This window comes from Aethalodelphis obliquidens, unplaced genomic scaffold, assembly GCF_003676395.1.
Source record: "Aethalodelphis obliquidens isolate GAN/ISIS:26980383/991018 unplaced genomic scaffold, ASM367639v1 scaffold18, whole genome shotgun sequence".
NCBI lineage: Eukaryota > Metazoa > Chordata > Mammalia > Artiodactyla > Delphinidae > Aethalodelphis > Aethalodelphis obliquidens.
In genome coordinates, this window is record NW_020837962.1 from 26,855,071 (window position 1) to 26,880,466 (window position 25,396).

Below are 25,396 nucleotides of genomic sequence, written 5' to 3' on the forward strand. Positions count from 1 at the left end.
CAACACACTGAACAATATATTTAGGCACAAGGTTTAAAGAAAAGGAAGTGATTATTTCTGAAAGCCCCAGCTGAGCCTCAGTTCTAGGGGTCACGTCAGCATGGAGAGGAGACTGGCAGGTCACACGGAAAGCTTCGCTGGCTCTGTGCTCTCACAGGGACACACATTCACCTATGGATACACCTGTGGGATAAACCCATTGAAATAACACCAGAGCAGTGGCTGTCAAGAGCCAGTCTAATTAATCTGTCTATTAGGAATATTTTATTTTAGAGCTGCTCTTAACAGAAGGATATTCTGAGCTCTTACATGTGAAATGGACATTAAAAAACAAATTTCTGGTTATAGCTCAGCAGAACTGAGCATAATTTTCAGCCCTGAAACAGCAAAAAATCTTCTTCTAAAAATGTGTATTTAAAGGTTTTGACTAAAAGTCTTGCTGAAGTATTTGATCAAAGTTCAATTTGGTAGAGAAAATGATAGGAGAGAACAAGGAAAGGTGGGCGCCACCAGGGCAAGGGTGCCTTTTCTTCCCCTGTGACCCAATCTCCACAAAACTGTTTGTTATTCACCTCATTACAAACATCTGTGTCACAGCAGGTGTTGGGTCAGGAAAGGACACGGTGTCCAGGAAACCTGCAATCAGGTTAGAAAACTCCCAGGCGACCCATTCCCTTTCAATTGACTCTGAGTGGCTGGCACTGCCCACCGCAGTCCCTGAGCTGCCTGCCCGTGAAATGGTTGTCATTTAAGTCACAGTGGAAACACTTCCCCAAACCACTCTCCCTGGAGGTGTAGGAGCTGCTTTTCCAATGACAGCGAGGGGAACTGTCCTAGCCTTTCCAATGACAGCGAGGGGAGCTGTCCTAGCCTTTCTAACTATTAAAGGAAATAGACAATTTCTTTAGAGTTGCTTAAAAATTCCAGCTCCCTATAGGGTTGGTCTTAAAAGTTTCTTGCATAAATCAGTCTCTTTGGGTAAAGTGCAATCTTTCAAAGATGTCCTTCCCGTTTTTAGCTTCCCAAGATGGTGGCTAAGTCTCTATAGAACTCTGTGTCTTGAAAGTGGGAGAAGAGAGGGTAGCAGGCTTCCCTTACATCCTCACAGGTCTCTGCTGTGAAGGGGCTGTTCTAAAATTCTCCATGGACAAATGCCTACTGGCCATTTGGGGTGATTGATTGGTAGCCACTGCTTGAGTCCATGGTCTGGGCCAATGGACCTGGCGGGACGTCTGTCTTGTTCTTAGGCTTCCACCGGCCCCCTCACCACCACTGCTTCCCATCACTGGGGCACTCAGGAATGCTCCTGTCCCTTCTAAGGCACACATGATATGGGAGCCGTGAGCCCTGTCCAGAATCTTCCAGATTTTGGCCCAGAGAGTAGAAGTCAGAGAGGTACATACAAATCTTACCTCCTGCTCTATCCTCTCTCCCTTCTTTTCCCCACAATTCCTAGGGTTGGAAAAGGCAGGCTCTCCTCTTCCTCTTGTCACATCCTGAGTGCTAGGGTGGGTGTTTAGTAAGGCTTAGCCCTTCAGGCCTGGAGTTAAAAGAAACTAAAGAAATTTGGAGAAATCCTTTCCTCTCCTGAAATCTCACTTTTGCAAGATTTCTGCCCTGCTAATGAGGGTCTTCTCCTTAAGGGAGTCCCAGCCTTGCCTCTCCTGGAGCCATGACTCCACCAGGGCGGGGTGGGGTGGGGTGGATGGCAGAGAGGGAAGGAGGAAGCTTAAAAGGAAAAGAAAATATATCAGCTTATCATGTGCAAAATAATTTCACTGCTACACAAGGCGGAGTGAATTCTAATTACAGGATGGTAAATGCGAAAGTCTCTTGATCTATAGATGCTTTCGTGTGGCAGCCATGCAGGCTCTGTGCCCTTCTGGACCAGCTATGAAGATCACAATCAATGTACTAAATAGCAAGGGAAAACAACCTAACCTTTAAACAGTGTGTAGGGAAGCTCTTTATTGTTCTTGATGGTTCTGGATAATTGATGTTGCACACTCATTAAGATATTGTCCTTCTGCTGAATACTGATTCACCAGAGGAAAACATAACCCCGCCAACCAGTAAATGGGTGAAATCTCTTTTTCCCCATTCTTCCCTGGCAATCATGTTATTTAGTAATCTCATGATAAACTAGACTGGACCATAGGTTAGAAGTACTCATTCATCGCTCTTCAAATGGGTTTTCCCCCAATTCCTGACATCCCTCATTACTATTTCAGATTTCTGCTTCTCTTCAAGTCTAGGCTTCGAGAAGAGTGGTAGGTAAGCTATCTCCTATTCCTTGCCTCCTGTTCATTCCACTCTTGTTTTGCTCCACTCCCACATTTCCCGTGACCCCTCACTCACACCCAGGGCACCAATAACCTCCTGGTCGCTAAAGTCAAAGGACACGTGGTCACTAAAGTAGCGTCTACTGAGTCGTGTAGGCACTATGTATCATTGCCTTCATAGGAACGCCTTTTATTCTTCTTGGTTTCCCTCCCAACTCACAGGTTGTACCTTTTCTGTCCCTTTCAGGCTTTTTGTTCCTCTACCAGACTTCTTAAAATGAAGAGTTATCTGGAACTAAGTCCTGGGATCCTTTCTTTTTTCCCTCTCTATGCCAAGGATTTTATCCATCCTATGCTTCAATTCAACCTAGATTCATGATTCTCAATTTTTTGTGCATGTAAGTTACACCTGGAAAATGGGTGAAAACTTCAAGTCACTTAATCTTTTCTGCTTGAACATCTTCTTCTCTCATCACCCTCATAACAGCCTCATACAATATGATGATGATAAAAGAAATCATAAATGAACATGGTTGTAGTCAGAAAGCAAGAGGTACCGGGTGTCAGTCTGGAGTGAAAGATGTGGGCAGGCACTGAGTGCTGTCCCTCTGTGACCTCAGATAAGTCACTTTCACTTCCTGGGCTGCAGAGTTTAGAGAACACAGGTGTGGCTTGATTGTAGTTTTAATAAAAGATTGAATGAGAATTGGCATTTCATTTTCAAAGGCTGTGCCACTTTTTACTTGGAATAAAAGCAAACTTGGAGAGAAATGTTTCCTACAGAAAATAAAACTTCATCTGAAAACTGTTATTTACCCCAGCAATTTTCTATTCTATTTCATTTATTGTTACTTAAAACTTAGCAGAGAAAAAAAATGGCCTCTTTATGGGCTTCCCTGGTGGCACAGTGGTTGAGAGTCCGCCTGCCGATGCAGGGGACGTGGGTTTGTGCCCCGGTCGGGGAAGATCCCACATGCCGCGAAGCGGCTGGGCCCGTGAGCCATGGCCGCTGAGTCTGCGCGTCCGGAGCCAGTGCTCTGCAACGGGAGAGGCCACAACAGGGAGAGGCCCGTGTACAGCAAAAAAAAAAAAAAAAGGTTTAAAAAAGGTAATAAATTATGTTTCAGTAGAAAGTTTTGTATACAAAGGACGGGTAATAATGTTTGCAAAAGGAACTCTGCACAATTCTGGGAAAAACCTATGCCATAAAACAGTAAGGTTTGTGCCAGTGGTGTACTGGTGAATGTTGAATAGGCTGTTCTCCTAGGGAAAAAAAAGAGCCTGGTTTGTGGCATTTGTTGATTTCCATGGTGTAAATATACTCACTGTAGCCAATTTCAAGATACCAATGTGAGGACCCTGAACAAAGAGTTAGGAAGAGGTGTGTGGTAGGAATCCATTGCAGTGACCCTACCGGCACCACAGATGTAACTTACCTCCAGGGCACAGGCAATAGTGAAATGTCTTAATTAATTAGCAGTGGTGAGTTAGGGATATTTGTTACCTTTGTTTTTATTTTTTGTTTTATTTTCTTTTTCTTTTTTTTAAATTGAAGTATAGTTGATTTACAATGTTGTGTGAGTTTCAAGTGTACAGCAAAGTGATTCCATTTTATATGGATTCTTTTCCCTTATAGATCCCTTTGTTTTTAGTATGATATGTTTAATTGTAAATCTATATAATTTACTTTTCAATGGTGTCTGTGTTTAACAACTGGCTCACAGAATTCCTGGAAAATTTAAAAATGAGTTCCTCTGAGCTAGTATGACCAGCTCCAGCTCATCAATGGTTTGTCCTCAGAGAATAAAGGAAAATTATTACTGTTTGCTTAAGGAATATTTAATTACATTCGAGTTCTGAGAGGTGGACACTTTGCTTTTGATGTTTTTTTGCTTGTTAATTTTCCAGAACTCTGTGTTATCTATTAATAGACAAATAAAAAACAAGGATTAAAATCATTGGATGCTAGATCAGTAGGTGATAGTTTTCTATATATGTGTGTGAGCTGAGTGTGAGGTATATATCTCCTTTTCTCGGGGTAAAAAAAGAAAAACAGAAAAGAAGATATTTGCTTATTGAAACATGTTTTATGAACTGAATTGTGTCCCCTCAAAATTCATATGTTGAAGCCTCATTGTATGTGACTGTTTTGGGAGATGGAACCTTTAAGGAGGTTAAATGAGGTCATAAGGGTAGGGCCCTAATCTGATAGAACTGGTGTCCTTATAGGAAGAGGAAGATACACCAGAGTTTCTGTCTCTCTCTCTCCCTCTCTGTGCATGACTGCAGGTCAAAGGCCACGTAAGGACACAGCAAGAAGGCACCACCTGCCAGGAAGCGAGAAGCCTCACAGAAACCACCCTGCTGGCCCCTTGATCTTGGACTTCAGACTGCACAACTGTGAGAAAATAATTTTCTCTTGTTTAGGCCACCCAGTTGGAGATATTTTGTGATGGCAGCACAGACTAATAATACAACATGTGAATTATGAAATTACATGCAATTCCACAGCAGTAATGTGATCCTTGCACCTCAGGCTTTGTCACAATGTCATGAGGAATTCCTTCCTACCTGCTCCTCTGCTGGATAAACTTCCACTTCCTCCTGTAGGTCAAAGGTTACCAGCTCTGGGAAGCTTTCCTTGGTTTCCCCAAGAAGAGTCAGCCCTTCCTCCCCTGTAAAGAGCTCTATTATAATAATGATCATAGTGTTTGGTTCCAACACAAATCCTTTGTAGAAAGGTACATTACATTAGAAATTTAGATTCAGCATCTTATCTTCCTGGGCTGCCCATATGTTAGCCATACCGCTGTTACACTTAAATTTAAATGAAATTAAATATTCAATTCCTCAGTTGCACTAATCACATTTCAAATACTAAATAACTACCTGTGGCTACTGCATTGGACTCTCAGACAAGGAACATTTCCATCACTGCAGAAAGTTCTACTGACAGTGTTGCCCTAGACTGTAATTTGAGGTGGGGGGTTGGTAAGGTTGCATCTTTTTACATCCTTTTATTTTCCCAGCATGCAGCCTAGTACCTGCTATGCAGTAGCATTCAATAAATATTAGTTGATTTAAAGGAAAAAATTAACACTATTTATCTAGTTGTAGCTACTTAAGCATTCATGGTTCCTAGAGACCACAGGAATGAACACATATATAAAAATTTATTTTTATTACTGACAAGTAAAAGAAAACTAAGCAATTTTCATTTTCCCTGGGATGAGAAAACCAACATGCAGAATTAAGATATAATTATAGAATTTCCCTCTCAGGTGTTCATATAGCAATCTATAGTTGTTAACTCAGAAGCACAATATCGATTCTAATTTATTTTTTCTAGGTCATCTATGCTCCATTGTTCTATAACTGACCCTATGGACTCATTACATCTTTCAGCATGATATTTATGCAACCTTATTTAATGAGTCCTCCAACACCTTGAAATCTCTGGATCTCATACCTATTATTTTAGTGGCAAACTTCTGAGTTTAATTAACCGTATTCTTCATGGACTAAAGGAGATCATAAAAAGGTCACCCAGTTGGTACACAACTCCCTGCTTGCAGACAGCCTCTTTGTTGCCACATTTAAAGATCTTCAAAGAGACATAGAATAACCCTTGGGAATCCCTTTAGGTATTTGGATATTCTACCTCTCTCGGAAACTTTTGTTTCTTGCTTAAATCTTTAGTCCAAAGCAGTTCTCCTCACTCTAACTCCAGAGCAAAAGGAGAACAGAGTCATCTGTCACATGCTCCGGAGAAGCCCCTTTCTGTGCTTTAACTGAGATGTAGATACAATCTAAAAGGAGATATTGCTTTTCCTAATGTTCCTTTGGATTTCCTAGTAACCTCAGGGTAAATAGTAGGGCTGAGTAAATATTCTTTGAATGAAAAAACAAAAGCCATAAAAATAATCCCTTAACAAATACAAATAGACCATGGCACAGAGACTAGTGTGGACCCAAACTTCTTTCTCATAATCCAGGACAGGACTTTTCAAGTGGGAGAAGTAGGTGTTAGTTAACAAGGATGCTGTTCTAGAGCTGGGGGAGGAGAAGGATTTAAGAGGGGAGAATGTGGAGAGAATGTGGAGGGAAGGGGATCTCAAGAGAAGCAAGCCCACTGGGTCTCTGGTTGAGCTCAGCATCAGTACACGTAAGCTAGGTGCCTGTGAGTGGAGATGTGAGAGGAGAAGGCAAGTCAAGGTTGGGAGGAGGTGAGGGTGACTGACCTCAATCCCGATGCTTCACACAGGGGAGCAGTGCATGTTCAGCAGGTAGGGAAGAAGGTTGTGTCAAATCCTTTGAACCCACCCATGCAGGCACCACCACGCCTCAGAGTCCCCCCTCTGCTTGGCAGTGCTTTCCCGCTGGATGCGGTGAACACAGAAAACAGCTGCCCACCTCTCAAGTACAGGCTTCCTGGAGGTAAGGTCTGTTTTCACTGGGCTGGAAGTTTTCTAACATCTAGTCCTGAGAGATGTTCTTCTCCCAGATGTTTGTTAAAAACAAGTGATTTTGAGAAACTTGAACATCCTGCCCATGATGGTTAATTCCTTTGCTCCTGTGACCAGTCTGGGGGCTAAATCCCTGGAAAGATTTGGTCATGATATTGTGGAGGCCGGGGTGTCCCACCAGCAAACAAAACAGACTTTGTTATATGTGACAGGTGTCTACCCCTTCTCACCACTCAGAGACCTGCCTCCTTCAACAGAAAGGCTGGGAGTCTCTCCACTCTACATATGAGTGTACGGAGGCACAGACGGTGGACCCTTATTGCTTGCCTGCCCACGAAATGTGAGAAAGTGATCTCACACCCCTGACAACTAGATCACAAAATCATAGCTTCTGATATTTACTGAGAAAACTGAAGGATACAAAACATGGGGTCTCCAAGGTTTGGCACTTCTTGTATGACTTTAGTAAAGTAATTAACCTTTAAAAACTTTAGTTCCCTCAACTGCACAATGGCAAGAATAAGATGACACATGTAATGTGCTTAGAAGGTGCTTGTCAACATAGTAAGTGCTCAGTAAATGTTAGTTCTTCTTGTTCTTATTATTTAAGTGTCAGGAAAAAAATGTTAATGTCCTTCTATGGCCTTGAATTGCTCTTTATTTGTTTTACTGATTGTAGGAACTGTGGTTTTCATGCATTTGTACTCCCTATTGAAATAGGTATAGCTTAGAATAAAGCAAGCACTTAATACTTGACATACATTTATGATTTTCCAAAGCTATACCAATAGCATTTTTAGAAATTGGTCATTTTATTTATTTATTTATTTTTATTACCTTTTTTTTTTTTTTTTTTGCCTCTCACTGTCGTGGCCTCTCCCGCTGCGGAGCACAGGCTCTGGACGTGCAGGCTCAGCAGCCATGGCTCACGGGCCCAGCCGCTCCACGGCATGTGGGATCCTCCCAGACCGGGGCAAGAACCCGTGTCCCCTGCATCGGCAGGCAGACTCTCAACCACTGCACCACCAGGGAAGCCCACCATTATTTTTTTAATTGGTCATTTTATAGCTCTTTACCTAAAGGTTAATACATATGCACAATGAGCAAACATCCCTGTATGTTTTTTTTTAATCTTGCTCTACAGTAATTTGTATTTATTAAAAAATAGAAGTTACCAGGGTTAAAAGTATGACTAAGCTGTTCAGCTTCACCTATTAATCTTTAGTTGATAACAAGGAATATATTTTTATCCCTGAAGGTTTGCATTCACAAATTAAAAAATGTGAAATTTCAAGTATTTATATGATGAGTATTCTTGGGATCAATTTTACAGTAAAAACTCATTCTTTTCTGGCAAATGTGCGATGGCTTTATGTACAATTACTTTTTATTCATTCATTTTGTTTTCAGGTTTAGTCTATCAATGGAGATGTCTAAGGTGTGGAAGGAGCATTTGGGGAAATATTAAATATGGTATGAACTATACTTTCTGTACACTGCTATAAAAGAAGAATATTTTGTTCTTTTTCAAATACAAAATAGTGTAATTATTTTTTTTCTATTTTAGCAATGAGACCTATTTTTCCATGGAAAATGTGAAATTGGTTTATTTTTATGTTGTCTTTTTATATGTGGGAAGCTAAAGGGGTCAAACTAACTATGTGACTAAAGAATTTTTTATAATGTCCAGGTATTGTGGGAATATCTATCTCTTTTGAAAATAATTTTTTGCTAAGTAGGAAGGTCAGTTGACATTCTGAATGGAAAACAAGTTGTGAACCAGCCATCACAAGCCTTATGGAGTACAGTGACCCAAATGTAACCTTTACGTCTCTATTGCATTTTTTTTGAAAGACAAAACCCAAGTCATGTGTCTGAGCTCCACTGTCATTTACCTCTTCTGAGAGAATTCAATACTCTACCTGGGTTGTTAAATGTTTCACAATAACTCTCAAAAATACCAGGACAGGAACAGCAAGTGCAGCAAAACACAATCCGATGATGCTTATAATGGATGACTTAAAAGGTAGCCTAAACATTGATAGCCCAATGAGGAAGACAGCTTCAAAGTCCCCCTGACATCTTCCTGGGGAAATTGATAGTACTCGCCCCTCCTCCACCCCACCTTCCAATGTGAGTTTTATGACAAGGTCACCACAGGGACGAGATCATCACTGCTGGGAGGACATGGACAGAATTCATAGCTAAAAGCTAAGGGCGTGGCTTAGCTCTCAAATGACATTCTCTGCTTCTCTTTCTAGTATAATAATCCATAGTACAAAATAAAAAGATATCAAAGGGTCAGGCTCTTGATTAGGCAAAAAAATTAAAATACAATAAAACACCATGAAGGCAGCTTAAAGCTTTTCCTTCCAGGTGCTCCAGCCAGGAGGAAGGAATATACTAGATCCCTGCTAGTCAAATGTGGTCCCTGGAGATGTGGCATCCAGGACATTCCCTGGGAGCGAGTCAGAAATACAAATCTCAGGTGCCATCCAGACCTCCTGAAGCAGAATCTGTATTTTCATAGGATCTCCAGGTAATTCATTTTTTCATTCAAAATGAAAATAATTGAGCTAGAGCATCACTGTATGTGGCAATTGATATAAAGGATGAGAAAGAACTTACACCTCTTTCTCAGTAAAATTGTTGTTTTCACTAATTCTTCAACATGTTTCTGAACTGCACTGCTTCACAAGTCAACAAGTGCTTGAAGACAAAAACATTATAAATCTCACTACAACCCTGTTTTCAATATATCAGAATAGAAGTTTTTTTTTTTTAGAATCACTATAAAGCCTCTTTTCTCCCTGAAATATACACCCATTGCAATGGCATAGTCCAGTTTTCTTATTAGCAAAGGAATCCAATAGATTTCATGATGTATTATTTCCTCTAGCAAGTTAAAGTCCTCTTTAATTTTCAAGCTTCAATTTGCTCTAGCCAGCAGCCCTTGGCCCAAGCATCCCTATTGGTTAGATATTTTCAAGAGCTCTTGATTCTAGAGAATCAGGAACTCCTGAGCTATCCCCTTAACTCAAAATACCGTTTAGGAATACAATGACTTTTACTGTAGTTTTAAAAGGAGGGGTGTGGTAAATTGAGTGGAGTGAGTCAAGAAGACTCCCTGAGGGTTAATTTAATCCCATTGGATTTTAAGGTAATATGATTGGAAACCAGTACTGTGAGAAGGAGGAATTTTAAAAATGTTTCAAAAGTGGAAATAATAGTGTGAGTGTAAGAGAGAAAGATCAAGGTCAAAGGGGAAGCCAATTTAGCAAAGAGAGAAACAAAAAGACAAACGAAGAAGAAGAAAATATGGAAGAATGGAATTTATGTCAGGAGGAGAGAGAACAATGATGAAGCAATAAATACCTGAGGAAGACACGTAAAGATGAGGGATGCATCACCCACCCGAACTATAGCAGGAAAAAGATGGGAATGTAAAGAAAGGGGGGGTGAAGAACAAAGGAGCAAGTCCACGATGCCTGTAAACCGGATGGCTACACGCCACCCTTCTCTCAAAAGCGACCCCTCCCATCCTGTCCTACCTGGCCGGAAGGACACCGGTCTCACTGGTCATCACTTGAGAGCTTGAGGGTTGGGGGGAGTAAAGTTGGGGGAAACAGAGGGATCCTCATGGCAAGTTTCCGACAAGAATGAGGAGGAACCGTCCCCCTGTGTGGAAAAAAAGGGAGGCTGTCATTTTTGTGACATTGAAACTGATTTCTGAGTCATCTTCTGTTTCAAATTATCTGTCTGGGAGTTCTCTTGGAATGCCTTTTAGTATGGAGATTTAAAACCTCAAGCTCCTTTATCTACTCCAACATTTCCCATCACAAATGCAATGGAATTGGCAATTGAATTCTCTTTGGTTCTTCTCTACCTTTGTAGGAATTAGATGTTAAATATGATCACAACTACTACTTTTGAGAAATTCTCCACAAAATCCCACTACTGTCAAGAAACCTGAGAAAAGACTGCACTGAGTCGTGGACAGCAATTGAACAATGCAGCCCGATGAGTCTCGGCTTAATGGCTTTACTTTTCTTTCTCCAAGAAAGAGAACTATTTTTTAACACACAAAATTAGTTTTGTTAGCCCTCAACATGTTTCATTCAAAAAATATGTATTGAACACCAACTACGAACCAGGAATTTCTCCTGGATGCTTAGAACTCAAGAGCACCAGTGAACAAAACAGTCAAAGCCCCTGCTATCATGGAGCTTACATTCTAATGGGAAGGGACCAACGCTGAGTGACACACTTAAGAAAGAATTCAATGACCTAATGAGAGGTGACAAATGCTATAAACACCAGAAAGTAGAGCAGAATAAAAGGGAAAGGAGATGCCAGGGATGGGAGAGTGGTGGAGGGTGGTGTAAACTTAATAGTGGTCATGGAAGGCCTTTTTGAGAAGACAGATTTGAGCAAAGACTTGAAAGACAGGAGAGAGTTGCCCAAGCATACACTTGGGCAATGAACATTTTGGGCAGAGGAAAGAGTCTGTGCAATAGCCCAAGGTGGCACTGTCCTGGCTTATTGGGGCCCAGCAGGGAGCCCAGGATGGCCTGAGCAGAGAATATGTCAACAAGGAGATAAAGAGGGGCCGCAGCTGAGTGGGGTCAGATCATGTCAGACCTTGAGGACTTTTATTCTGAAAAATATGGGAGCCATGGAAGGGTCTTGAAGAGAGGAGTGGTCTGATTTATGTTCTCAAAGGATGACTCTGGCTGCCACGTTGAGAATTGATTGTGAGTGTCCACACGTGGAAGCAGGGAGACCCCTTAGGAGGCTATTTAGAAATCCAGGTGAGAGATGGCGGTGGCTTTGGCTAGGATGGTTTACCTGCAGTTGGCAGCTTAACAATTATAAAGATGTCCTAACTGCTTCATAATATTTTGCAAGTCCTAGGGTTGCTTTGATTCCATTGAAAACAAAGACCCCTGTAAAAAATTTAAGAATTAAAACAGCTCATTTTGTATTTCCCAAAACCTAGTGAAATCCTTTTCAACTAAAGCTAGAAGTTAACATATTTCCTGTTTTCTGTATGTCACAAAAAACATGTACATTCTGCTGGCTACTATCTTAGACATGAATTTCCATATACTAGCATGATTAACTAGGTCAAAATCTATTTTGATGCCCAAATGGTTAAACACTCTAAGATTCCCCCCAAGTGTATCAAGTTGTGTGTTTGTGTGTGTGTGTGTGTGTGTGTGAAATGGCCATAGAGAATATGTAGTGGAGAATCTATCTAAACTATCAGAAATGTGATGAACTGTTTACTATTCTATCATAAATATTAGCAAAAGATAAAACCAACTCTATTGATAAAACTCTTTGAAATATTAAAATATTATTTGTATTGCTTTCAGCTACAAATTCAAATTCCTTGTCAAATTCAAAGATTATCCTCAGCAAATGATTATAATAAATGCAAAAGCTTGTGTCAATTGATTTTTGCTGACAGAAGATGTATAATCAGGACTCTAAGTTGTAGATTTGTTACATTAATTTGGCTTTAGACATAATACATGGAAAATAGAGAAAGTGACTCTTGCTCTGAGAAATTGCTTTCCTATTTTGAACTGAAACTTTCTTCAGCATATGCCCTTTTGCATTAGACTTTTCTCTAGTCTCCACATACTGCTTCATCAAATATTTCAAAGCACTAATACATTTCCTCTTTGGAGATTCTACAGGTAAATATTTCTCTTGGTTTGAGTTTGGCCATTCCTCCCCTTAAAATGTTGAAGGTCATAGAAAAATCAGATAGTGGTTTCCTGAGATCAATTAAATTTTTACATTTAATAATGTGTTTGACTATTTTTGTTATGCTGGTTATACCAAAGCAGGGGTTTAAAAACAAACTAGAGATACATTTGGAACAAGACATCTAACGTGTGTTGGTAAAATTCATATAAATTGTGCACAATGACAGGCACACGGAGTAGAAACAGAAGTAAATCCCAAAGGTTTTGTGGGCTATCCATAGTTGTGGACTTCCAGTTTATGGTGGGAAGGCAGATGAAAGTCAGTGAGATTGAAGTCCATCTCATCCTATCCCTGATGCTAAACTCAGTGCTTGTTGGGAAGACTCAACCCCATCAACACAAACACTGGTTACTCTAGCAGGTTGTGGGTATTGTCTTTGGATCCCCTCCCCTCCATCCAATACGCCCATCACCATACTCCCATATTTTCTCATCTTTAGGAAAGGAAAATAAAGACAAAAGAAGGGGAAAGAAAGTTAATGGGATGGAGAAAAGGGGGAGGAATCAATGGCATACATGGGAATCTCAGTTCCAATTCTATTTAAATCTCAAACTCAGTTGTCTTGCAGGGACCAACAGATAACAGAATTCCATGAAGCAGCCTGGGGAATGCCCTACAGGCCTAAGGAGCAGCCTCTTCTCCACTCTAGAGATTTGTTTCCATGTTGGATCCCTGTAATCATATAATCTAATTTTTAAAAAGAAAACAAATTAATAAGAAAATTTCTGATTTAAAAATAATAGTGTGATGATTTTGTAATGTGCCAACTTGGCTAGGCTGGACATATGCCAGGGTTTCCTTCCTGTATGTTCCCCGTTAGAGTGGGTTACAAGGAAGACTCTCCCAAGAGTTGGAGGGCTGATGAGAGAGGCAGCATCCACTTTGTAACACACATGCACTGTTGCTGATCTGTTGACTTGTCTTGTTGGGGTGAAGCAGCAACTGGGTCTGTAATCACTTTTCCTTCTCCTTGGGTCTTCCTTTAGTTTTTCTGACTCCTGGGTCAGGTGTGTGTGTGTGTGTGTGTGTGTGTGTGTGTGTGTGTGTATTCAGCTCTGTGACAGAATTTCAGCTTCTGCAGGTTATCCTAGTTGCCAAGCCCACGCATGGTCTTCTCTTCCAGACTGCCTGCGTGCCTGCCTGCCAGGGTCCAGCATTAGATGGAGAGATGGCCTTGTGGAGATTGCATAGCCTGCTCCCACAATTACATGAGCCAATTCCCTGTAACACACACACATAATCTGCTACTGGCTCTGCTTCTCTAGTTGAACCCTGACTGATACAGATGTTCAAATGATGTCCAAACTGACACTATGTGGGAATTTTATATTTCTGTTAATGGCTGGTTAGGTTATTTGGGCCATCTTTCTCACTGAAAGCAACTAGAAAAGATGAACTTGATATTAAAAACTATATTCTTTAAAGAAACTAAGAATCACAAAAATTTAAAGAATGATCAGGCCCAAACTCCAAGGAACATCAAACCTAGACAGGTAACAGGCAGGGAAGCTGCTTTTGTCCTGACAGCCTTTTGCTAATGCTGGATATTTTTATTTCATCTTTTGACAGCCTTCTAGGATGAGGACAAAATTCAAAGCCTGTGGCTGGCCAGGAATGAGGAATCTCACAGGAAAATTTCCTTACTATAAGCCAGACACACAAATTGTAGATTTGAAAATAAACCAAATAGAACTTCTAGAATTACATAAAATACAAAAGCTGTATATAATTAACTCAGTGGATGAGTGAAGTAGCAGTATAAACAAAGAATTAGGGAATTAGAATAAAGGTCAGAAAGAAAATTGTCCACAGGGTACCATAGAGAGGCAAAAAGATGGAGTATGCTAGAACGAGTTAAAAGAGGAGATGGAATAAGAAGGTCCATTTTATTTTATATGTAAATAATGTGATGGAAGGAAATTTTTAGAAAGTGTGATGGAAGCCAATTTGCTGACATGATAGCTGAGTTTTTACAGAACTGATGAAAGCTATCCATCCAGCCACCTCAAATGCATATTTAGATACATTATAGAAATTTGCATAAAACATAAGAAAAAATTCTAAATGCAAGCAAAGGAGTAAAAATACAAGATATCACCAAAAGAATTACACTAAGACTCACAATTAACTTCTCAATAACAAGAGAGACCAGAGGACAGTAGACTCTCGTCTTCAATGTGCTAAAAGAAAATAGCTGCCAACCTAAAATTTTATACCCAGTGAAAATACCATTCCAGAATAAAGCTAAAATAAAGACATTTTCAGAAAGAAACGAAAACAAACCAAAAAACCCAAGGAGTTTACCACCAGTAGACTGTATAAAAGGAACTTCCAAAGGATGTAGAAGATAATGATCCCAAATGGATGATCTGAGACACAAGAAAGAATATCTAGCTAAGAAGCCTGTGAATGAATACTGCCTGTATAACATAGAATAATAATGTCTTATGGGTTTAGAAATCTATAGAATTAAAGTAAATTTCAAAAATAAATCAAGAGGAGAAAAATGGAGTTAAAAAAACTGTTTTAATATTTGAGTATTTCCTGAAGGAAATCAAGCATGTGTAAGTTTTACTTTCAAGAAAATAGTGAATGACTATATATTTTTTAAAAGGCAATTCTTCACACTGAAACAAAGGAAAAGGAAATTTCTTACACACACACACACACACAAACAAACAAAAAAACAAACCACTGGGTAGGCCAGCCAAGCCTTGACAAAGAGTAGAACATAAAAGGTAAGCAGCCAGTTAGCACTCTGTGGTCTGGCTTTTAAGAGAGGGTCCAGTGGTTGTTGGCAGGGAGAATGCACGTTTCCCCATCAAGCAGCAGAGGATTAGAGGAGGCACAAATGAATCATGGAAAAGAGAAGCATCTACTTTAAATCCCCAAGGTAGTCTCTTTCTCCCTGAGCACTGGGAAGGCAGTACTGAAATAGTTGCATTTAGGGTTCTGTCTCAGGACCCAGCGGTGGGTCTGACAAGACTAACTTCACGCAGAGGGATGAGTCACTCATCCTGTTACAAAGATGTCGGCAGGGAAAGGAGGAAGATCAGTCTATATTCCCCTGGTGGAGGAAAAAATAAAGCCAGTAGCTACATGATGAAATGTTTTTTGGGTAGAAATTAAAATGCCCTAAAGCTTCTTGGAATTCTCTCTTGCTGATGAGCTATATAAAAACAGAAAACCTGTGTGCTAAGAAGCATCAAAGACAAATTAAGTGTCAGAGAAAAAGTAAATTACACATTTATTGACTGTTTTATGAGGTTATGGAGATGGTTCATTAAAAAGTCCCCTCAAAAGATGATTCTTCTTGTAATGAGAGCCCGTAGCTGCAAAGTGATCAATAGACATTGGAATATTCTCAGCAGATTCAGGGAAACTCCTGATTAACGATGTTTCAACATGTTAAAATAAATCTCTTTGAAGTGTTCAGGAAAAAGGCAGAACGTCCTTTTTATAATGAATTAATTCTGAGTTGAACACAACCACAAAAGGTGTGTTTCTTTGCAGTGGCAGTTGGGTCCTTCAGTTTTTTCTAACACCATTTGTACACATAAACCCTTTCCTATTGGCTTTGGCAAACCCAGGTATGGAAATCCCAATGAAACCAATTATGTCACTGAGTTGAAAGACTGGTTAGAGTTTATTGCGTTCATCTTAAGAACTCTGAAGCTATGGATTTCATAGCTTTGAACAAAGCTGAAAACAGCATACACTCAGGGACTGAATCAAATATCTCACTGCTAAGGAACATGCAGCTGAACATTTCTCCAGGATTTAGAACTCTACTGAAAAGGAGCTGAGTATTCCCTTTTAAGGACTTTATAAATTTCAGTGGCACTTATGTACAGGAATGCACGACATAATTTTATGTCAAATTGAGAGACAAAATGTTTATCTATTGTATAAGTTGCCTCTAAGGATCACCTACGTCCAATTTCTTCAACTCCTTTAAAAATTACATACAAAAGGAAAAGATTCACTGAATCTCTTTTTGAATGGGAAAAATGGACTCTACACATAAACTTTCACATTGTGGGGTTGGTCCAATTTGGTCCCCTACCAAATACAGACCAGCAGGATGGAAGTTCTTCGTCCATGTGTGTAAATGAAATGGACTTTTAACCTGGTTTTGATTGAGGCACTTTGTTCTGTTCCGTAGCATCATGGTAAAAATGTTTGGAACTTGAGTTAATCCTTCCAGATCATAAGTATGGTTGAGTAAAAAACTACCCTTTCAATTAATCTACATCTGTTAACTTGCTCTAAATCTAGCCAGAACTCCTTGCCAGTGAAGAACTATTGTGTTTCACCAATTGGATTTTCAAATTTCTTTGGTTAAAAAAATTTTTTATACTTGTTTGTTCACTTTTAAGCAAACAAGTTGTTCGGTTACCAAATGCTTGGAAAATCACACAGATTGTGATTGGGGTTCAGGACAACTGCAAATAGTGACACTAGGAGAAAATAGGAATGGAAAAAGAGCACCCTCTTGTTTAAGAGGAGGTTAGGAACATAAAACACATGATCACATTAGTTAGAATAAGTGGATAAAGAGGAAGTAAATGTTATAATCGACAGTAAGGTGAAAGATACTGATGAATGGGAAGAGACATGATGCCATATAGTGTATGTTTTTGCCATAAGTGAAAGATTAGCCTTTCTTGGTTTCTAGTTAAAAACTGCTTATCCCACCTAAAAAACACTTGAAGGAGGAACTCTATTCCCCTCGGCAACTTCTGGCAAAGTTTGGCATGCTTTCCTCTTCATAAGAAGATTGCAACTATCTTTAATATTACCTACTACAGTGTCAACTCAATTTCCTTGTCCAACATTGAATGATGGAACAGTTCATAAATTTCTAGATGTCATAAAATCACCCCGTCTTCTCATCCTTCTGACTGAATGGAACTCACTCGGTTAACCTCTTTTATAGGTACTGCTGGTCATTCATTTCCTTGAGTTGCTCCTCTTTCTATTTTGTTTCTACTTCTGTTAATTTCCCTCATATCTATGTCAGGTATCAAAGGCTACTCCAATACTGATGTGAGGAGGGATTATTTCAAAGCCAGTGCTGTTCTATTTCTAGTCCACATCCAGTAATTATAGGAGCACAGATAACTGCTCTGCTGGCCTGGCCTTTCATTTGCTCAGTTTTGCCATCCCGTGTTTTGGTCTTTCTCTACATGACCTACACTTGATCTTATTGTTTTATTTCACTGTTTATTATTCCTCTTTCTGGTCACGGTCATTTCCCTTTATTAGCCACTGTGTCTTACAATATTAACAGTCATGGTTTCTTATTATATTATTAAAGTCATGGTTCCAAAGCACAAAATTTTTAAGCCCTGAAGAAAACCTCTCAATAAATGCTTTAGTTTGATGTGGAACCAACAATCTTCAAGGGCAGCCTTCAAATCCAGACACAATAAGATGGTCATTAAAAGCAGCCTCATGGGTGAAAAGCAAAGAGAAATCATTGTGGTACCTATTTACAGTCAAAAATAAAGGCAACAGAATGACTAAAAATTCATAGAAACACTTCAGATCTCTTTCTCAGGGGCCAAAAAAGAAATGGAAAATTGCTATACATATGGTAGGGTGCACACTGTTAATTACCTACCCAACTATTATCTCTCCTCTATTTTTTTGATAAGAAAACATCAGTTTTGTTCAGGTACCTGGTGATCATGGAATTGAAGAGAAGGTGAAATCCCTCTACCCTTTTGAGTAAGTCTTAATTACTCTAAGCCAATCATGAAAATTACATTCTTATGCTCATAATTGGTTTAGGAATGGACATGGACACAATTCTAGCCAATGAGGGGAGGTCTATTGAGGAGATTTAGGAAAGTTTTCCTCAAACCTATAATCAGTTACAAGATGAAGGTTATGATGCATGGAGCTAAGGCAGACGTCTTGTGACTGCGGGTTTACAGCCTGGGGATGAAAGGCAATTAACTGAGATAACACTGTGGAAATTCTGAAAAATACCCTGATTCTTGATGAGGTTATTGAACCACTAAATTAACTATTCTTCAAGTTTCAATACCTCTGAACTTCCAGTAATGTGACTTACTAAATGATATTACTGCTTAAGCCAGTTTTAATTGGGTTTTCTGTAAAGCTGCTGCTGAATACATCTGACTGATAAATTATCCAACAGTTATTAGTTCTTCTAATGTTTGGTTATATCCAGTGAAGAAATGTACTACTAAATTTGATTTTAATCATGGTAAGCTAGAGCAGTAACATAAAATCTTTGTAGGGTTGTTTATACTGAGATTTATGTAATTTAAACACATTTGTGATCACATTTTATTTATGAGTAAAGTAGCTGACATTTTTGAACAAAAATGAAAACAAAACAAAAATTGTGGGAATAGCAATATTTTCCAAGAGAGATGTTTTAGAAATATAAAAACTGGCTAATGAAATATCAACCATAAGCTAAATATACCATACCAGTGTACAAAGTAATGACAAATTGAAATTCAGACAACATGGATTGAAAACGTATGTATTTGAATATATCACTCATTATTCTTAAGGTGTTTCTGAAATTTCAGTCAAACCTGGATCTTTGGCTCCAAACCTTTGAGCATTTAAAAAAAAAATCAATCCTAAATGGAAAATACTCCAAAGGCTAAAATTATGTTAAAATGTATTCTACCTTCCTAATGCATAATCAACTTGAGAGGGTGGCTAAGAATATTTAAATTGTATTTATAAAAAAAATTTAAAAATGTATTTTATATAAAAATTAAAAACATAATTTATTTATATAAAAAACATAAAAATGAGCAGCATAGCTCAATAATGATTAATTCTTAGATTTTCACTACTGTTTGAGAATCTGTATTCCCAAGCCTAAAAACTTCGTGTAAAAAATATTAAATAAACGTTCTGCCCAATAAATAATAGCAGAAACAACCACAAAAATATATTTTAAATTAGCCACAAGCAATCTATAAGAAGTATATTGAACAGACTATACAATGAAACAAAACTAACATTTGATCTTTGCAGAAATGTAATAGCCGTGCCTTTTAGAGTAGATATTTTAAACTGCAGATGGAAGAACAGGAAAACAGAAAAGCACGTTTTTCACAACAGAAAAATATTCAATGATGAATCAAAATGGATAGAATGATCTAAAACTGAGATTATGCTAACCTGAAAGTATTTGATTTACAGATATTCAGTTGGTTTAAAGTTAATATTCAAGGAATGATTGATTTTGACCAAATAAGCATAAGGTAATTTTAAGGTGGAGCCCCAATAAACTATTATTATGGGGGAAAAACATTTGTTTTCTTCTGGTTTATGAAAATATTTTGTTAAATTAAAAACCAGGGTGACTTTGGTACAAGACATCCTCTGCTGGACAGAGTCTGCCATTACAATATTACATCATCTATTTAGAGCTGAAGAAACTTGTCTAATTTCTCTCTTTCCTGGTGGGGAGGTGGTAGTGGTGGTGGTGGGGAGGTATGTTTTAAAAATATCTATGCCTGAGCTACATCCCAGACCAACTGAAACCAAATCTCAGGATCTGGGTTTCATGCATTTGCAATTTTTAAAGATGACCGATGATGAGTGCTTACTGAATATTGCTATCAAGATTTTTACCATCATTGAGAAAGTTACATGAGTTTCACATGCAAGAACTGGTCTGAGACTGTGTGAGACATACCTGAACTAGGGAGGTTTTATTCTAATTAAATGGAAAGAAAATGAAATCACTGTGTATTATTATTCCGTTCAGTTTACCTTGGGCTTTTCGTCCAGGATCTGCTGACGTATCTCTTTGTGTTTCTCCACGAGTTTTTCTTGCCGTTTACTTTGTGCCTCTTCTAACTATAAGAAAGTTACAAATAAAGTCATTTTCATCTAAACATTCAAGTGAATGTTTTCAGAAAAAATTAAAACCTTTTCAGATCTGTGACATATGTTTATTTCATATCCTGGTCAAGAACTGACCTTATAAGGGTAGGAGACTGCAAGTATTAAAGCTGGGTGATGGGTACACAGAGGGTGGGAGTGAGGTGATCGATGGATTATACCATTCTCATATTTTTGTTAATGTTTGAAAATGTCCATAATACCAATTTAAAAATTAATGAAAAACCTTTGGAGGTTGCCACCTCTCTACTGTTGGTGACAACTAAAGGTTCTTTTGTGGAAGGTCCCCTTGACATCATGTTTCTGGGTTCCTGACTCTAGAAATGATTCTTAATGTCTATCTTCAGATGAACCTTTCTACATAGAGGTTTGCAATTAAATTTGCAGAAACACTGATTACGACTGGCTGCTCTGGGAAGTAGCTCTGCTGGGTGCTGATGATAAAGAGTTACAACGAAGCATGGCTTTTCTCTCCATAGGCTCACATGGTATTTATCAAACATTCATACATGGTTTGCAAAAGAGAAAGATACTCATCGGCATGACATACCCTCTTGATGTACTGCACCACCTCCTGGATGTATGACCGGATCATCTCTGTCTTTTCCCTGAAAGCAAATGACAAAAAGATCATTATATGAACTCATCCATCATCAACAAACATGGGAACCTCAGGCTTCCAGATGAAAGTTTACAGAACTCTCAACATCCTGCTTACTGCTGCAAGGAAGGTACCAATCTGCCAGCTCTGAACAAAGGTCAGGTTCCACCCAAGGCACAAGCTCTGTTTTCACTAAATGCCAGGAGGGTTGTCTGACAATATCAGAAGTGAAGATTTAGCCTTTCCCTTAGGGTGGGTCTTTACTCAGCCTTTACCTACAGGCCCTGTGGGCACCTCAATCCTTTATTGAACTGCTCTTTGAGTTCACTATGAAAAACCTTATAAAAGGGATCTTCAAAAAGGTTAATTAGAGGAGAAATTTCACAGATGGGTCTTTGTATGGTTGGGAGCTGTTATTCTGCTGTAGAATAATTCCCAGGTAAAAGGTGGGAGAAAGGGGGTTCTTTCTACTTACTCTTCCATCTGGCTTTTGTCTTTGGATTTAGCTTCTGTTATCTTCTCCTGCCTCTTTTTATCCATTTTCTTCTTTAATTCCTTCTTCTCTCTGAAGGAAAAATGGAAGTAAAAGGGAAAAATGGTCAAGCAAATAGCAATTGGTGTTTAATACATTTACATACACAAATCCATTGTAATGAGAATGAAGGCTTACTTCTCACAAATTTCTTTAAGCTTCTTTAACTGATTATTCTGACATTCTTCAGCAACATCTGTCAATTTTTGAATAAGCTGAGGAAAGAAAATGCAAGTTGGTTATTTTACATTATCACAAACAAAGCACCTTTTCCCTTCCTCCCCCTCCACATCAAACAACAGTATCTGAGGTTAGAAAATCTGATGTTTAACAATAGTTAAGGGACTTCCCTCATGGCGCAGCAGTTAGGAATCCGCCTGCCAGTGCAGGGGACACGGGTTCAAGCCCTAGTCCGGGAAGATCCCACATGCACGGAGCAACTAAGCCCATGCACCACAGCTACTGAGCCTGTACTCTGGAGCCCATGAGCCACAACTACTGAAGCCCTCACGCCTAGATTCCATGCTCCACAACAAGAGAAGCCACCACGATGAGAAGCCCACACACCACAACGAAGAGTAGCCCCCACTAGCCGTAACTAGAGAAAGCCCGCACGCAGCAATGAAGACCCAATGGAGCCAAAAATAAATTAATTAATTTTAACAAAAAACAATAGTTAAAATTATCAGACATCTTACATAGGCAATAAGGACATAATTTTCAACCATTACATTATCTAGGTTTTAATATGAAATTCTTCTTCTTATCTGTTTCTAATTAAACAGGATTTCTTAAATTATTGGGTTAGTTACTGCAACTTGTCTTTGCCAAGTGCAAAGACAACGAACAGTGTGGACCCAGGTACCAATCCCCACTCTATGACTCACTACAACTATGACTTTGGTCATGGAGCCTATATTTTCTGAACCTACATTTTCTTGGTTATAAATGAGATAATCAATGCCTTTATGTCTTGGAGGTACTATGAAGCTTAAAATAAAACTGAGTGTGATACAAATGTAAGATGTAATCAACTGTAAATTATAATTCTTGGTTTCCAGCTTTCATTCCTTGCTTAATTGCTTCAAGAATGACATGAGTTACCCATCTTAGAAACTGATGTTTGTGTCCTGTGTGGGTAACTTCCAGTCGCTTCTCTTTCTTTATTCTACATGAAGAACTTATGGAACCTTCTGCCATTGCTCAGGCAGCAATAGCAACTGGACTCAACCCTTCTTACTGGAGCATCAAATAGATGGTGTGGGCTTCCTACGAAAGGTCCATTCTGTTCCCCAGAGATGGAGATTCTCACATATAGCAGACTGAGTTAACCCGTGTCCTATGAGTGCTGCCACCCCTATATATATATATATATATATAGTAGCTATGACAATACCAAGGCAATATAATCATAACACTAGCAAACTTTCATTGGTAATTTACACATGCCAGGCATAGTTTGAAGAGTTTTAAACGTATTAACTTATTCAATTCTAAGAATTGTCCTGTGAGGTAAGAGCTACTGTCCTCATTTTACATATGAAGATACTGACGCAGGGGACTCAAGTTCTGGGCTCTTGTACTTGGTGGTACTTGGCAGAGCTGGGTACAAACCCAGATAAATCAGCCTCCGCAGCTTGTGGCCTTCACCACTCTCCCAAGCTGCCTTTTGTTATGATTTTAGAAATTGTTTTAAAAACCTCTTCTTATCTAAGAGAATAAAAGAAATCGAGGGAGAAATTCTCTCACAGAATTACCATAAAGAATCCACATTAACTTGACATTAACATGAAATTTGATGCACTCATCTGTGAAGTGGATTAAATCTGAACAAATATTAACTGGAGCTTGGGCCAGCAGAAAGCCTATTTGAAACCATTGAAAATCATTCAAAAGAGGTTGCCTGATCATGACTGTCACAATTAAAGAAATCATGAAATACTGCAGTTTAGTAATGCCATTTATCAAACCGTCTAGATGTAAAATCCTGCTGTGCAAAGACTCTGACCATTTCCTTGAGGATTCCTGCAGCACCTCTTTGCTAGCTGAGGGGTACACACAGGGCCTTCGCCTCCCCAGAGGACCTTTCTCCTCCCCCGTCCAGCCTAAAGATTTAGAGGGTTATCAGGGGAGCCCCAACCTTGGTGGCAACATCAGAATCCCTTGTGAGCAACTTCTTAAAAATACACATTCCAGGACCTGTTCCTAGGCCTATGGACTCCACATGTGTAGGGGCAGGGCCTGGGAATCAGTGTTTTCAAAATCTCCTCAGATGATGTGGATTCTTTGCCAGATTTAGGGAGTCTCAGTGAGCTCGCCCTCCTTCTATAGCCACTGCTAAGTCTCCCAGCAACACTTCTGAATTCAGTGACATTCATGCTTCTGTTTCCGTGTTCTCATCTCCATCATTCACCCTAGTCCAGAATCGTTTCTTGATTATGGCAGCTCCTGTTCACATTTACAGCTTTCCTCCCCACTCCTGCCCTCTTCCTCAGCAACATCAACATCCAGGCAATGAAGCCACTGAGCTTGAGATCTCCCAGCCCTCTACCCACTTGATTCTGAGTTTTATTTCCATTTGTTTTCAGCCCCCACACAACTGCCAACACCAACTTCCCTCAAGGTTCTGCAAAAGTTTCCTGTCTGCTGCATCCCCTGGCCTTCCTTTTTGCCCCTCCCTTGCACCATCTGTACTTGTTTTTTATTCTTCTCAGAACTAATTCCCACCTCCTTTGCTCCCAGAACACACACCTTTATCTAAATTATTCAAGTTAGCCACAATTCAACAAATATTTATCAAATGCCTACTAAAGACCTGGCATTATTCTAGAAACACTGAGCTGATGAGTTGGCTTTCTAGATCTTGCTACTCAAAATATAGTCCAGGAGCCAGCAGCATTGGCATTACCAGGGAACACAGCAGAAATGCAAATTCTTAGGCCCTAACACAATGGACTAAACAAAAATCTGCATTATAACAAAATTCCCAGGAAATTCATGTGCACATTATTGGGGAAGATGGAGACAGTTTAGAAGAAGCCCTCTGTTATGCACTGAATGTTTGTGTTCCCCCAAAATAAATATATTGAAATCCTGACCCCCTGTGTAATGGTATTAGGAGGTGGGACCTTTGGGTGATTTGGTCATGAGGGTGGAGCCCTCATGAATGGGATTAGTGCCCATAATTGTAAAAGAAACCACAAGAGCTCTCTCACCCTTTCCACCACGTGAGGACACAGTTAGAAGAAAGCTCTCTATAAACTGGGAAGTGGGCTCTCACCAGACACCAAATCTACTGGTGCCTTAATTTTGGACTTCTCAGCCTTCAGAACCGTCAGAAATAAATATTCATTGTTTAAGCCACCCAGTCTCTATGGCACCCTCTCAAATTCCCTCTTTTCTGTCTCAAAAGAGCTGCAGAACTTTATGTGCATTGTCTTCATTACCCAAGACTCAGCTTCCTCACCTCTGAGTCAGGGATAATGTTTCCTTCCTGGGGTGGTTGTGAAAGCTGGAAGAGAAGACACATGTGTGATTCCTAATAAACCAGGTCATAGGTTCTTAGCTTGGTTTCCTTACCCTTCCTTCCCACAGGAAGGTTTTCCTTTGCTTTTTGTCCCATCTTCTTCTCCCTGTGGGAGGATCACCATTTCACTTCCTTCTCTCAAACTTTCTTCTGCACTGGATACATTCATTCCCTTTGCCTAAAAACACATCTCTATTTTCTTATCCTCCCAGAACCCTGAACTTTTGTTCTACCTTTGACCTTCCTCTCCTTTCCATCCCTAAAATGGAAGACCAATGGCTGCTTCCACAGCTGCAATGCCCC

General features: G+C 39.4%; 1 protein-coding gene across 1 annotated transcript in view; it reads right to left on the reverse strand.

The window, feature by feature from the left end:
* PLCB1 (phospholipase C beta 1) overlaps positions 1-25,396 on the reverse strand; it is a 681,896-nt gene that overhangs the window by 51,809 nt on the left and 604,691 nt on the right. Inside the window, exons 28-31 of the mRNA XM_027118192.1 lie at positions 21,706-21,782; positions 21,511-21,600; positions 20,985-21,042; positions 20,303-20,389 (exon numbers count right to left, since the gene is read on the reverse strand). Coding sequence (XP_026973993.1) covers positions 20,303-20,389; positions 20,985-21,042; positions 21,511-21,600; positions 21,706-21,782 — 312 coding nt within the window. The remainder of the gene's footprint in view (positions 1-20,302; positions 20,390-20,984; positions 21,043-21,510; positions 21,601-21,705; positions 21,783-25,396) is intronic.